The 15,656-nt window shown below is 45.8% G+C and overlaps 1 protein-coding gene across 4 annotated transcripts in view; it reads right to left on the reverse strand.

Annotated features, from left to right (window-relative positions):
- Positions 1-15,656, reverse strand: part of CEP97 (centrosomal protein 97) — a 118,354-nt gene that overhangs the window by 41,186 nt on the left and 61,512 nt on the right. For all 4 annotated transcript variants that reach the window (XM_033940933.1, XM_033940930.1, XM_033940931.1 and 1 more), the window contains exon 8: positions 6,937-7,070. In XM_033940933.1, the coding sequence (XP_033796824.1) occupies positions 6,937-7,070 (134 nt within the window). The remainder of the gene's footprint in view (positions 1-6,936; positions 7,071-15,656) is intronic.

The following is a 15,656-nucleotide window of genomic DNA, read 5'->3' on the forward strand; positions in this document are numbered from 1 at the left end:
GGACTCTTACCCAGCTTCTATCCTTCCCTCCCTCCCATCCCTCATGCAGCTTCCCTTTCCTTCCCTTTCCTCCCATCCCATTCCTTGTGCAGCAGGAACCTTACCCAGCTTCTATCCTTCCCACTCTCCCATCCTTCGTGCAGCAGGACCCTTGCCCAGCTTCCCTTCTCTCCCATCCCTTGTGCAGCAGGATCCTTGCCAAGCATCCCTTCCCTTCCATCCCTTGTGCAGCAGGACTCTTACCCAGCTTCTATCCTTCCCTCCCTCCCATCCCTCATGCAGCTTCCCTTTCCTTCCCTTTCCTCCCATCCCATTCCTTGTGCAGCAGGAACCTTACCCAGCTTCTATCCTTCCCACTCTCCCATCCTTCGTGCAGCAGGACCCTTGCCCAGCTTCCCTTCTCTCCCATCCCTTGTGCAGCAGGATCCTTGCCAAGCATCCCTTCCCTTCCATCCCTTGTGCAGCAGAACCCCCATCCTTCCCTCCCTCCCATCGGAACCCCGCCACGAGCCCTACATATCTCCCTAAGCAGCTTCGGGCTGGCAGCACTCTAAACAGGCTGCTTCGGCCTTATCCGCCCATGAATTCACTCTGCAGCGTTACTAAAGGTCCCTGATAACCTGTTGTAGCTTTTCCTGACAGGACACAGATAGAAACACTTTGTTCTGACTCAGAAATTAAACTCCCAGGTACTCCTAATCCTGGATGGGCTCAAGGTGACTCTTCCTGAAGTTGATCACCCAGCCCAGACGTTGCAGCAACTGTACTACCTGCTGGACAGCCTGACACCCCTCGGACAGCGAGGGAGCTTTGATCAACCAGTTGTCCAGATACAGGTGAACCAGAATACCCAAGGTGAAGGTTCAGGGTGCCATGGCCATTCCAAAGGGCAGTGTTGCAAACTGGAAATGTTGCCGCAGAACCTGGAATCACATATACTCACTCTGGCATGGGTTCGATGGCTGCAATATCCAACAGTATGCAGACTGAGGCCTGCACCCGAACCACCTTCTTGAGGCGGCCCTCAGGAGAATCCAGAAAATATTCAGTCAGAGGACAGAGAAACTCCAATTTGTAGCCATCTCTGAGAACCTCCAGAATCCAGCAGTTGGAGATGATGGCCTGCCATACCACCAGAAAGGCCGACAACCGCTCCCTGATGTGCGGAGGAGACATTGGCCTGGCGTCAAAACTGTTTCTTAGTAGAAGCCACTGGCCAACTTGCCGCAGACTGCTGACGGCGAGACCCACCGAAGCGTGTCTGGCAGACGAAGAGGACCATTGTCCCATGGAAGGATTCGAGTACTGACGAGAACGCCGGAAGAAACAAAAATTAGAATGCCCAGAACTCCTAGAAGGGCGGAACCTGCTCCCAGGTAATGCCTTAGGTTTATGATCTTGAACATTGGCCATAAAGTTATCCAGACCCTGGCTGAACAGGAGCTGACACTTGAAGGGCAACCGGCTCAATGTTGCTTTAGAAGATGAATCACCAGACCACTGCCAGATCCAGAGCATTCTGCAAGTCAAAACAGAATAGGTGCCAAGTTTGGCAAAAACTTTCAAGATGTTGTACAAAGTCATCAGCCAAGAAGTCCACTCCGTAGATGAGAAAATCCAAATCATGAAGCACCACCATGTCAGGATCATGGAGCAGCTTGGACTGGCATGCCCAAGCCAAGAAAGAGGAGACCGACCACTTTAACACCAGCTGCGGCTGAATCCAATGCTTAAGGATGAAATCCATGCATCGGTCCTGGTCATCCTTCAGGACCACTCCCCTATCGCTGGGGAGAGATATGTGCTTTTGGTGACTTGCATCACCGAAGAATCTACCTTCGGGGACATCAGTAAGAATCTGAACAATGTCAGGATGAACAGGAAAAGAGGCAGATTGTGGCCTCTGGTCACACATGAGGGAACATTCCACAGTGACCAGCTGTTCTGTCTGCAGCTTAAATTCCTGCAGAGATTAAATCCACAAGTTACGCAGGTTTGAAAAATCTGCGCCCATTGGGGTCCTCCCCCAAATCACAGGCGCCAGATCCTGGGGATCTACTAGATTCATCACATCCATGACTGCTGCAGTGCTGTCTTGCGAAAGGAGAGGAATGGAAAATGTGTCTGGTGCACAACTCCAAGCACAGCCGATGTACTCCCTGATACCCCTGCAGGAAGGCAAGAAGACCCTGGTCCCAAAAAGCAGGGGTCCCTGTGACTGGTACAGAGGCCAGTGGAAGGGAAACGGGCAAAGACTTTTTAACTGATAAAGCATATTCACAAATTCTGGGGGAAAACCATCCTCTGTGGTGGGAGCCAACTTCTGTGCCTCAGATTTGGAATGCTTGGAAGATTTATGAGGTTTATCACCGCAGCCGCACTTGTGTTTTGCTAAAATGCCATTAGCGCACTTCCCAGGGCCCCCTGACGCCAATTTTGTGGGAGTTGGGGCAGAAGGCGCTTGAAGATCCTCCTCAAGAGGTCGAAGGCACCACTTCTCAGCAAACTTCACCCCTCCCGCGGGCCACAGCTGCGCATCTGACAGCTATCCACCACAAATGAGGCAAGAATCCATGACTGGGAAGGTCATCTATGTGGTTTCCTTTCAAAAATTAAGCTGGCAGGTATGAAAAATAACTTTAAAATCAAATCTGGAAAAATCCAAGATGGCCACTGAGGGTCTGTTTTGAATAAAAATAGTCCAAAAAAGAATTGGCAACTAAATTTCAATCCCACTCAGAACAAACACTGATGTCTATTTTGAGTCACAATATCAAAATTAAGATTTCAGTACTGGGAAAACAGTACATAGTTTTTCAGTTTTTTTTACCCCAGGTAGACAACTCATAGATGACAAGCATCAGGCAGTAAGCCTAAATAAGTTCTGCCCCGTACATCATTAACAGCCTCTTTTACAAAGCCGCACTAGCGGCTGTGCTGCGCTAATGGCCTCAAAGCCCATAGAGATTTAAAGGGCTTCGAGGCCGCTAGCGCGGCTTTGTAAAAGAGGCAGTAAGTCTTATTTATTTATAATTATTTAAATATTAGTATGTATGAGAAAAACCTTTTCTCAAAAAGACAAACAGTGTTGCTTCAGTGAGAAGGAAACAAATGAAGTTGTAAATCTCCAAACTATCCAATGAATTGATACAAAAATTTACTTAACATTAATGAATCATTATGTTAAATATGATCTAATAAAATGTTGAAATTGTGAAGCCAATCTAACTTATCCAAGTCCCAAAGGGATTCTGTCGCTGTTCATCAGAGCTCCGTTTCAAATTCTTCGTCAGAAGCAGCGACAAATCAGTCCTTTTGTTTGAAGCATAAACAAGTATAACCCTTTGTATTCTTTTCAGACTTAACAATGAATCCCGATGGTGCATCCAGAACTTGGCTCAATCAACGCTGAACTGGGTACTAACTAAAAATAGCCCAGGAAAACCACAGAGAACCCTCAAAAACAAACAGATTTTAGGATTTTAAGAGTGGGGGCGTGGGGCATGCAGGGAAACCACCTAAAACCCCCTCTTTAAAGACCACCCAAAATCTCTGATTCAAGCTGTTAGCTTGTTTTCACAGAAACATGTGCTGACAGGAAACACTGCATCTGTTATTCACTGTGAAATGTGCTGAGAGAAATTGCAGGCAAAGCTGAAACAGCTCATAAGGAGATCCTATGCCTGAGGGAACTTGGAAAACTGGATTTCAAGTCTTCTGACTGCCCCACCAGCCTGACCACCACAGCCAGAGATCTCCATCACCCATGGACATGTTGCGTAAATGCCTGGTGGAGGAACGCAGTTTGGCTCTAATCCCGGTTGTGCCTCCACAGAACCGCTCAGCCTGCACGCCACCCAACTAGCGGCCGAACCTGGGGTGAGCAAGCTCCCAAGGGAATGGCCCCTGAGCCCCGATCTGATGTGCAGGATGTCCAGGAGGCTTATTGCCAGGCAGGGGACCCCCCACCCCAAAGCAGATGTTCTCCAATGGTCTGCAATCTCCCATAGTCAAGGATGTTCCCACCGGGAACCTTCACAGCACAAGGGCGAAAACCGCAAACGAAAAATACTGAAATATTACAAAAGTAAAAATGAGCAGAACAGATAGGTTCCTACACTGGCTGTTGGAAGAAAGACTGGCGAGTACAGGAACATGCTCAGTGATGAGGTATGAGGGGGAGGGAATAAAAACCTCTGAAATTTTGAGGCTTTCTACAGACCTGGAGGGTGGAGGGAAATAACCCACTGGTCTCGGAATAAAGTGGGATTGTACAAGAATCTTAGGGCTTTTACAAAGGTGCGCTAGGAGACTAAAATTGATCCAGAACACTGCCGTCCGCCTCATATTCGGCCTGAACAAATGGGACCACATCACGCCTTTCTACCACCAACTGCATTGGCTCCCTTTCGAATCCAGAGTCCTATTCAAATTTGCCTGCTTCTGCTACAAAACAGTTTTTGGCTTATTACCGAGTTACCTCAATCACCATTTCACTCTGAATCTCACCAACAAGAAATCACGCAGAACCCAGCTGTTCGCCTTCCCATCCCTAAAATTATGCCACTTCAATAGATTTCTCAACAAAACCTTTGCTTACCAGGCGGCTAAGCTGAACCCTTGGCTTGCCCAAATAATACTCGAGGCCCCCTCTTACCTTAGTTTTAGAAAACTCCTCAAAACGCACCTCTTCCGTGAACAGGGCTCTTAATCCCATTTGCCACCGGCTTCTCCCCTTTCCCACTCTCCCCCCCCTCCACACTTGATCTCACGCTCGCGATCGCGTACCAACCCTACCTTCTGTTTTACCACTACCCCTGCTAAATCTCAGTTATAGTTTTCCCCTCGCCCCCCCTCTTCATTGCTTGTAAATTTTTTGTCACAATTCTGTAATTTTGTAGTTTTGTCAGTTCTGTAATTTTGTTACAATTCTGTAAATTTGAAATTTTGTCAAAATATTGTAAATCCGTGTATCACCGCGGACCGTAATTAATGAATGTGAACCGCCTAGAACTTTTTGGGTATGGCGGTATACAAGAATAAAATTATTATTATTATTATTATTATTAATGTGTGGAATAGTGCGTGCTTACCGCTACCGCCTCCTTTTGAGCAGGCGGTAGATTTTTGGCTAGCGTGCACTAATCTGATGCGTGCGCTAAAAACCCTAGCGCACCTTCGTATAAGGAGCCCTTAGTTTTTGGTTTTTTTTTAAATTCTTTATTCATTTTCAACTCAAAACGACAAGTGCACAAAAATACATCATACAAGTAATTCCAATATAGCACTATAATATCTAACACAATTACAATAAAATCTAATAGTGTAATAACCCTACCCACCCATCCACTCATCATCACATTTTCAACTAAAATAGAATATAAACATATTATATACCATATTATAACATATCTTGTAAAATTACTCCCCAACTCCACCCTCCCCCTTGAGTGTGCTAAATACAGCTAAGAAAGAAAAGAAAATGAAAAGAAAAGAACTGATGATTATTCATTGCAATACTTTGCCAATGGCCCCCATATCTTTACAAAGTTAAAGGAGCCCTTAGTTTTGTTCATTCTATGTCAAGTGGTCCAGAGCTCCTTGATCATCTCAGAAACTGATGAAATTTTTTCAGGGATATGTTGGTAACCTCTAATGAAGATATCCAAAGTTTTGGGGCATAATTTCAACTAGGTTCAGAGTTAGGGGCTCCTTTCTTTGGGCTACTTTTTTGTATCTGAGGAAGATATTAAAAAGATGTCAACTTTGGATTAGGTTATGGAAAGAACAGTTGGTCAACTAGGGTGAAAGCCACATTTTTAGGACAACATTTTAGGCTAAATTCAAATATACTGCTCATAACAGTTACGGATGCTTTGCTGGATCACTAGGCAGTCACAAAGTTGGCAAAAAAGTTTGTCAAGGACTGCATAAGTGCATGTTTGACTAGTCATGCCTTCTAATCTAGAAGCATCCAAGGGTTTAATAATTCAGGAAATGGGAGAGAGACTACAGTCAATGGATGCCCAATAAAAGCCTGCTGTGCTTTTTGTTAATAAGATAAAACTTCATCAAAATTGATGAAAACAATTTTATGCAAATTTTTTGCTATGTTTGTAAGCCATTTATCACAACTGTACATTCCCCAATCCTTTTCTTTTTTGCAACATTAGAAAGAGAAACTTTTATGCTACAAAACATCTGTCACTATTTTGAGCAGTATGATTTGATTCAGCCTAAAAAGTTGTCCTAAAAATGTGGCTTTCACCCTGGTTGACCAACTGCTTTCACCCTGGTTGACCTGAATCCAAAGTTGACATCTTTTTAGTATCTTCCACGGATACAAAAATGTGGCCCAAATATAGGGAACCCTAACTCTGTACCTAGTTGAGATCATGCCCCAAAACTTTGGATATCTTCATTAGAGGTCCCAACATATCCCCTGAAAAAAAAAAATCATCATTTTCTAAGATGGTCAAGTGAGGACTCCCTTTGAAATTGGACCAGTTGGCCTGGATTTATCCTTTTGCTAAGGGGCAAGTAAATTAGTATCATGACCGGTGTTTTGCTTTATCTCCTACCATATCTGTTTATTTTTTAGCCTAATGTAGAGAAAATGTCAATATATCTATGTGCAACAGAATTCCACAGGGTCTCAGTCATGCAGAATATTCAAAGTTAAGGTACAGGTTACAACATTATCTGTTTATTAAAGGAGTTATTCAACAGAATGTGATATATCCCTTTTGAAATGTTTAAATAATCAAGGCATCAACCAAACTCTGATTTTTTGTAAGTATTTACAGATTTCTCCACAACTCCTGGATACTATGGTTCTTGGATTATTATAATTTAGCAATGCACTAGTACAAGTAACTCATTTCTGTGTCATAAGGAAAAGCACACAGAGGAGCAACAATCGCTTACAGGGCTTACCAGTTTCATATGTTACATGTGGTTCCTGAATCAGACTAGGAGACTCAGCAATAATAACAGGTGTTCTATTTGGTACACAGTTGTCAGAATGTTCTTCATTTCTACTCTGGTGCATTAACTGTCTCTGGTGTAACCTAAGGCAACAGAAAAACAAAACTGTGGGAATGCTATTGCTTTATAATGAAAAGCTGCTATTTAATGGCCAAATGGTACTACTGCAAGTCTTAGAGAGAACTCTGAAGTCTCTAAAAACAGCAAAAAGACACTTTGAAAACAAAATATAAGAATGTACAACACATAATTTAACCATAAAAGGGCAATGCTACAATAGAGTGCCTGGTATGAGCCTATTCTATATAGAAATGTGGGCGCCCACTTTCCTTTCTAAGATTCTAATTGGGAATATACGAGGGGCGTTCAATAATTTATCTACCTCAATATAGTCCCCATATAGATCTATACACTTCATCCACGTTTCCTGTAATGACTTTAACCCCCTTGAAAATAATTCTTGTTTGACTTTCAAAACAGTATGTCACAGTTTCCTGGACATCTTCATCACTTAAAAACTACTGTCCACGGAGAGATTTCTTCATAACTCAGAACAGTAAATAATCAGAGGGCATCGGGTCAGGACTGTAAGGTGGATGGTTCAGCTGCTGAAACCCATATTCTCAGATGGAAGCCTGTGATTGTAGTGAAGAAGCAGCATGCATGCTGTGAGTTTTCCTCATCTTTTCTCTCTGATTGACACCCGCAAGGCGAACATTGTATTCGAGTATGTTGAGAAGCATACAGTGTGCTTTATGTAGTTTAATTTTGTGGTTAACCATTAATTGTGGAGACCAGTGTGTGCGCGACAATGAATGATAGCAACTGCAGCAGGCAGGAGTAAGGCAGAGAGAAGGTCCAAAACAAGGGAAGAATGGGAGATGGGCTTACTGTCAGCTGCCAAAAAGCCGCCAAATAACACCGTGGTCATGTACAACACCAAAGGCATATTTGGAATCAGTGTAGATGTTAACGCGTTCACCAGAGAAAAGGTGGCAGGCGTGAGTAAGGGCAATGAGTTCAACAGCCTGTGCCGAGGGATAGGGGAGGGAAGAGGCCTCATGGATAGTGTCAGGGAGTTCAACCACAGCATATCCCGTGTGGAAGGTGGTGTCATTAGGGCGGGAGCAGGAACCATCAACAAAAATGGAGGAAGTCATGGCGGGGGAAGTGTCTTGGTGTATCAGAGAGACACAGGAATGATCAGGAGGAAGGGAATCTTGTTCACCTTTGAGGCCCAAAAGATCATTTAAAAGTAGGGTGGGGCCGTAAGTCGGGGCAGAATATCTGATGGTGAGATTGGGATTAGAAAGAAGGATAACCTCATAACCACTAAGGTGCTGGGTATGAATGTTGCGAAGGAGGGCTTGGACATCGTGGCTGGTATACAGGGTTTCCCCTCTTATATCTAAGCGTTGTTAGATTATATTGTGTGTGTATATGAAAAATGAATGGAAAAAATAGTATTACAGTTAGTCAATTAGTATTATTATGGGGGCGATGTTTTTGGTTCCCATCCCCAAACAAAAAAGTGTTCCGCTGCCTATGCCTAGAATGACTATTTGAATAAAGTTAGGATTAAGTATGGTAACATCTATGAGGTGAAAATAACCATGAATCGCTGGAATGGTGTCTCAGGGTGAGGAAGGATCTACACTTCTACTTATTATCTTAATAAAGAATTCAGCCTGCAACTTAGCCTGTGTTTTAGATTTTGGCCCCTTATGTGATTGAGTTTGACACCCATGACTTGCTTCTCTCCTCTTCTCTACTCTCCCAGTCAGAGACAGAGATACATACAAAATTTAAAGGACAAACAGAAGTGTTGGAATAATTCCATAAGTGTGTTCCACATGTTTTCCATGCTATGCATCTCCCTGTCCCTGTCAGAACCCTAACCCCGCTGGGCTGGATCTTAGCAATTCAGACTCTTCAACAAAGAAAATTAAAATACAGTAACTGATGCACCGTAGCGCACACCTTGCTGGCCCTGTCCGGATTTCCCTCAGGAGAGAACAGGAAGAAGTCTGCCGGCGGCCGGAAGAACTGTAGTCAAAGATCATCCTTGAAAACCTCTAGGACCCACTGGTCCAAGGTTATCTTTAGCCATTCTGAAAGGAAGGCCGAAAGTTTGCCCCTGATTTAGGGTGGCTTCGCCAGAGACCTGGCATCATAATTTATTCTTGGAAGGGTCAGAAGATCGAGAGTTGGAAAGCTGTTGGCGTGCTGCATCTCCAAAGCAAGGTCTGTAGGACACTCCGAAACGCTGTCCTGCCACAAAGGGTCCGGCGTACTGAGGTTCTCTGAAAGGGCAGAAATTTTGGCAGTTCCATCCCCCTGATCGGATGAGGTTTAGAGCCAGGAAGCGCCTGAGGCTTACGGTCCTGCACACTTGCCATTAAGTCATCCAAACCCTGGCCAAATAAGGGCAAACCTTTGAAGGGTAATTCACTCAGCGCAGCCTTTGACCACTGTTGAATCCATAACATTCTCCTGAATAAGCACCCAGCTTAACAAAAAAACTTTCAAAATATCATAGAGTGCGTCTGCCAAACAATTCACTTCAGAAACCAGGAGCCTGATGAAGTTTAGTATGACATGCCTAAGCCACATAGAAAGTGGCTGTTGCAGCTCGCACTTCCGTCGCAACAGAATCAAACACGCTTCATTACAAAAATGTAATCTTCGGTCCTGGACTTCCTTCAGGACAACTCCTCCATTCGAGGGCAAGGAAGTACATTTAGTGACTTGAGCCACCGCTGAATCCACCTCGGCAGGACTAGGTGCTTGGAAAATTCCAAAGCCATGGGATACAATTTAGCCACAGCCCTAGTGCACTTCAGGGACCCTCCGGGGCCTCCCAACCTCATTACACCAAATCCGCATGATCTGGAAATGCAGCAGAGAGCAGGTGCGTAGAACTCATGACCACTCCGCCGGAACTGCTGAGTCTGAGTCAAATTCCAGTGTCTGCAGGGATTCCGCGATAAGATCAGGAAGGCAACTGGACTTAGCTTCGCACCATCTTATCCTCTCCCACATCGTGGGAATCAGTGTTCTGGGAATCCCTGAGATCCGATAGGCTAGCCACATCAGCGGAGCCTGCCGAAGAGCCTTGCGACAGCAATGGCATAGAAATTGATGCAAGCACCGAGGCAATAGCGGGAAGTCACTGCCGGCTTTCAGGTGGACCAGCAAGGAAACTGATTGACATGCTGGAATCCAAAGGCTGCACAGACTGCCGCACCATAGTCTGATAGGGAGACACAAGGATAGCCCGCTTTCTCATGAAAACCTGATACATCATATCCACAAATTCCAGCGGAAATTAGTTCCTGGCAGCCAGAGCCGATCTGCGGGACTCAGATTTGGAATGGTTTGAAGACTTATTAGACTTTCCCCAGAACTGCGCTTGCTTTTCACGAAAGCGCCCTCCTCGCCCAATTTTGGTGTCCCAGATACTGGAATCGCATCTCTGGCGGAATCAGAGGAAAGCAGGGCCTCTTCGGAGGATAGTGTGGAATCCACACATGGTTTATGTTCCTTTCAGGCCACAGCACACAGAATACATGGTTGCAAAACCGCAAGCCATCCGCTGCATTTATGGCAGGAATCCATGCCATCCTGTCCTGAGGTGGCCATCTGTGAATGTTGGAGCAAAAACGAAGCTTCTAAGTCCAAAAAATATAGTTTTAAAAAGTTTAAATAAAATTTATGATGGCTGCCACGGGCGCCGATTTTGCCTTAAAAGCGCCCGTTAAAAATGCAGAAAAATACGAAAAACAGTGATTTTATGATTTTACAGGTGGGGGGGGGGAATCAGGACATGCAGGGAAACCCCCCCAAAACTCCGTATGAGCACCCCCCAAAATCGGCAAACTCTGTGACTCACAGACACCACAGACATGTGCTGCAATGCATTTCAATGGCAGCCAGCAATATACAGTGCAAGCATAGGGAGATCAGTACCTCAGGAGCTGATTAAACTGGATTTTTCAGGTCTTCTGACCACCTCACCTTCCCTGAAACCTCAGAACCGCCGCAGCCTGCGCTCTATCCTTTGCGGACGAACCAGGGGAGAGATGGCTCCTGATCCTAGAGACCCGATCCAGAGGGCTTACTGCTGTTTCAGGCTTACAGAGCACCCTCCAGAAGCAGACAAAATTTAAAATGTCTGCGATCTCCCGCCCAAGAATCACTCGCACAGAGCTGATCCGCAGCACGTGAGCAAACCCGCAAAATAAATAAAAAAAGATTAGGAATTGAAAACAAATCACGAGCAGAATAAACTGATTTCAACCATGCAGTGAAGCTGCAGGATCAAAATTCAGCAAGACAGGAAGCTCCCGGGCAGGTAGCCTAAAGGGGAGGGATCATCTTTTAGTTGTCTTGCAGCAGAAGCTATCAGACATATAAGAACCCTCTAGGATCAGCCTCCAGAGGAATTGCCCAAGAATAGCAAATAAAACACCACCTCTGTATTTTTTGAGCTGTTTGGTCTAACAAAGAACAAAAAATGTTGCATTCACACCGCAGAATGTTAAAGGATTTCACATTTCAAGCAGCAGCACATGGGAGAGCAAAGATGGCGGGTGTGAGCGCCAAAACAACTAATCTGCGAACCCTATTACAGACTTCAGACTCAGCAACAATGCATTTCTTTGCCATTTTGGCTTGCTGTATCACTGTCCTGGGGCTCCTGGGGAAATTTTTGCATCCTCTAACAGGCTTAAAAGCCACATCCCATGCACCAGAGGCTCAACGCGGCACATGGTACAAAGGTGTTCTTTCGTCGCCCATCCTTTGCAAACAAGGCACGATATAGGGATATTAGAGTCAGAGAACTCAATTCCTGGCACTTTGGAAGCAAAACAAGGTGTTTTGGAGAAGTTTTAGAACTTAGGAAAAAATCTGGAAAATCTAAGATGGCCATCACTGGTGAAATTGAGTACTAAAAAAAGCTTGCAACACCATGGATGTTTGGGAGCTTTACCGGTTGAATATAGATCATTTGCTTTCCACTACTGGCTCTGTCCTGGCTACATGGCGAGATTTACCACTCTCCTTGATGGGGAGAGTGCATCTCTTTAGGATAGTGTTGTTCCCTAAGTGGCTTTACGTTCTGCAGACACTCCGTCTGTGTCTCTTGCACAAAGACGTCCGGGCCTTCTATTCTTTGCTATTGAAGTTTTGTTGGGGGGAGAGAGGGCGCTGGTAGGAAGCCTAAGTTGCGGTGGCAGTTGCTGGTGGGCTCCTTGGACCAGGGGGGCTTCAGAGTGCCGGATATTGCTCTTTATAATCTTGGGTACTGCTCTCCATACTGACACCTTCCTGGAACGAGATTACTTTTACCCTGCTCATCTCCTCTCTCTTTTCCATGCTCAGCTGGCGGAGGTGCCGGTTTCTAGTAGACGTAGTATCTTGTTTAGACCACTTTGGGAAGTGTGGCGGTGGTTACTTCCTCTGTGGCATCAGGATCCCCACATTAGTGTATTGTTGCCTCTGACCGGTAATCTCTCCTTCCCTCCGGGGCTGGTCCCTTCGGTTTCTGGTAAATGGTGGGGTAGGGGCTTTGAGATTCTTTCCCAGGTTTTGCGGGATGATAGGGAGCTCCTGTCCTGCGATGAGTTGCTACAGTGTGGCCTTACATCCCCTGGCCTTGCTTATGCTCATTGTCAATTGCTACATTATGTGAGGTCTCTTCCTAGGGGCTCCTAACTTTGGGCTTCGGTTTTGGGCCTTTTTGAAGGGGGGAAGAGGATCCGGAGACTTGGGTCTCGGCTTCCTTTTTTCATAAGCAGCTTGGTGGTCCTTGGGCCTCCTCGGAATTTCTCCTTTGTGTTGGCGGCTTGGCAGCAGGATTTGGGGAGGGAGCTTGGAGCGGATTTTTTGCTCCAAGCTTTTAAACGTATCCCAACTCTAGTACATAATGCTGAGCTTTGCGAGTGCCACTATAGAACCCTGTTGAGAGCGTATACCTCCCAGAGTCGGGCCTACCACATGGGCTGCGTGGACACCCAACACTGTCTTACTTATACCACTGAAGTGAATTCTTACTTTCATGGCCTTTGGAGTTGTGAGAGTATACAGGGCTTTTAGGGGGATCTGGCTTCCTTCCTTCAGTGCCTGTTGCATGTTCCTGTCCCTCTCTCTTTGCATCCTATGCTGTTTGCTCATTTCTCAGTGTTTTCTGTTTATACCTCTGCTGATGTTCCTTCCTCCTTCTGGTATTGGAGGAATAAATTACACAAACTTATGGGATGGGAGGCCAGAATGGCTTACTCCTCTCGCCGCAGAAGCAGAGACTTTGTCCGTACTTGGTCTCCTTATTTGGACATTTTGCCTCCAAGGAGTCGTAGTCGCATTTTGAACAGACTGCAGTTGTATCCTACCCCACCTATCTGACCTTGGTTACTTCTGTGTTCTTGGATTTGGGGATAGGGGTAGGGAGGGGGTTGGGGGGAGGGTATGTTGGGAAGGGGTCTACCGGGGGGTGGGGGTCGGAGTGCCTTTGTGCCCAGGAGGACATCAGAGTCGAGTCCTCTTGGGGGGGTCCCCCCTTTCTTGTATAACTTCAAATTTCTTGTCTGCTATTTTGCATTTGTTGGTTTGTGGTTCTACTTGTTAATAAAAAAAAACAAACAACAGATTTAAACATAAAAAAGCTTGCAACATGGACTTCTGTCTATACATTCACATCTCAAGGGAAGCTGAGTCTTGAACACCACCAATGTTTAATCATTGCATTAAACATTCACATCTCACTACTTTTTAGAAAAGAGACTGCAAATGCAACAATAAGTTTGGCCAGTCCATCCTCCAGAATTTCTTTGGGTACTAGAATATTAGTATTCAGCTCCATCTCACTAGGCCTGTTTTTCTTCATTTCAAGGCTGCCCTAAAAAAGCTGATTGCCACCAAAAATATTGTCTGCCTCTTGTAGTACTTTTCACGATTGTCATTTCCCCTTTATTCTTTTTGAGGGTAGCCTGTAGCTATAAGTCCTTTTTGTAAGGGCTTGCTATCCTGCTTATCCTTAGAAAAAAACAAAAATATTGTTGTCTGCCTCTTGTAGTACTTTTCACGATTGTCATTCCCCTTTATTCTTTTTGAGGGTAGTATGTAGCTATAAATCCTTTTAGTAAGGACTTGTTATCCTGCTTATCCTTAGAGAAAACCAAGTTAATGATCTGTAGCAGATATCCTTCATGGATAGCATGATAAAGTCTTCACACAGCTATCCGCCTTGAACCGCAAGGTAATGGCGGAATAGAAATCTCTAATGTAATGTAATGTAATTCTCTACCCAAAAAGAGCTTTAATAAAGACCAAGGCATCCCCTGCAAAACTTAAAAAGTTCTGGTTGCATCTAAACTGAAAAAGCTCCCTCGCATTGGGCTCTGTCAGCCATTTTGCCCATCAATGAGAACGTGTATCCTGCTGGCCATAGAGGACACTCAGGTAAGTATCTTGGTTTAGTGTGAAGCTGGAATTGTGTCTCCCATAGAAATGCACTGCATCATTATTAGGGGTGGGGGAACATCTTTATTTTGATGGATCCACCTGTCCAGTCTGGCCCATTTTCAATTCTCCCCCCCAATCAAATTTGGTCCTATCCTTTATAATAAAACCCTAAGCGCACATGCACACTTACGATGCCGTGATGTGTGCTTCTGTGCCGCACGGTTCATAGACAACCCCGCGAAAGACAAAGGCGCGCGCTGACAACTGAGTGCAAGACGGAGGCGAGTGCCGAAGAAAATTACAGTTTTTAAGGGCTCCGACGGGGGTTTTTGTTGGGGAGCCCCCCCAGTTTACTTAATAGAGATCGCGCTGGCGTTGTGGGGGGTTGTAACCCTCCACATTTTACTGTAAGCTTAACTCTTTCCCTAAAAACAGGGAAAAAGTGAAGTTTTCAGTAAAATGTGGGGGGTTACAACCCCCCAAACCCCCCACAACGCCCCCACAACGCAGCGCAATCTCTATTAAGTAAAGTGGGGGGGGTTCCCCCCCACGCCCCCCTGTCGGAGCTCTAAAAACAGTAATTTTCTGCGGCGCGCACCTCCGCGCTGCGCTCAATTGTCTGTGCGCGCCTTTGTCCCGGCGCGCTTTTGACCTGACACCGTGCCGCACATGCGCACAGCCTGCCTTCTACCCTGATCTCCGTTGCCAGCTGACTTCCTACACTGCCACTGCAGGGATGCCTCTTTGCACCCCTGACCAGCAAACGCAGCAGCCACTGTTTCATCTTGCAGCCGTGGGGCATTTGCTAGGCCGTCTCACTTCTATAATATGAGGTGGGCTGGCCTAGCAAAATCCCCGAGGCTGCCCGGGCTAGCAGATGCTGGAAAGGGGGAGCAGGGAAAGGAGGAGTACTACTGGAAAGGGGGAGCAGAGAAGGGGTGCTGCTGGACAGGGGGAGGTAAAACGAAGGGAGAAGGGCTGCTCCTGGACAGGGGGAGCAGTGAAGGGGTGCTGCTGGACAGCTATTGATGGACAGGGGGAGCAGGGAAGAGGTGCTGCTGGTCAGGGGGAGGTTAAATGAAGGGAGGAGGGCTGCTGTTGGACAGGGGAGAGGTAAAAGGAAGGTAGAAGGGCTACTGCTGGACAGGGGCAGCAGGGAAGGGGTGCTGCTGGACAGGTATTGATGGACAGGGGGAGCAGGGAAG

The sequence above is a fragment of the Geotrypetes seraphini genome, chromosome 4, assembly GCF_902459505.1.
Source record: "Geotrypetes seraphini chromosome 4, aGeoSer1.1, whole genome shotgun sequence".
Lineage (NCBI taxonomy): Eukaryota > Metazoa > Chordata > Amphibia > Gymnophiona > Dermophiidae > Geotrypetes > Geotrypetes seraphini.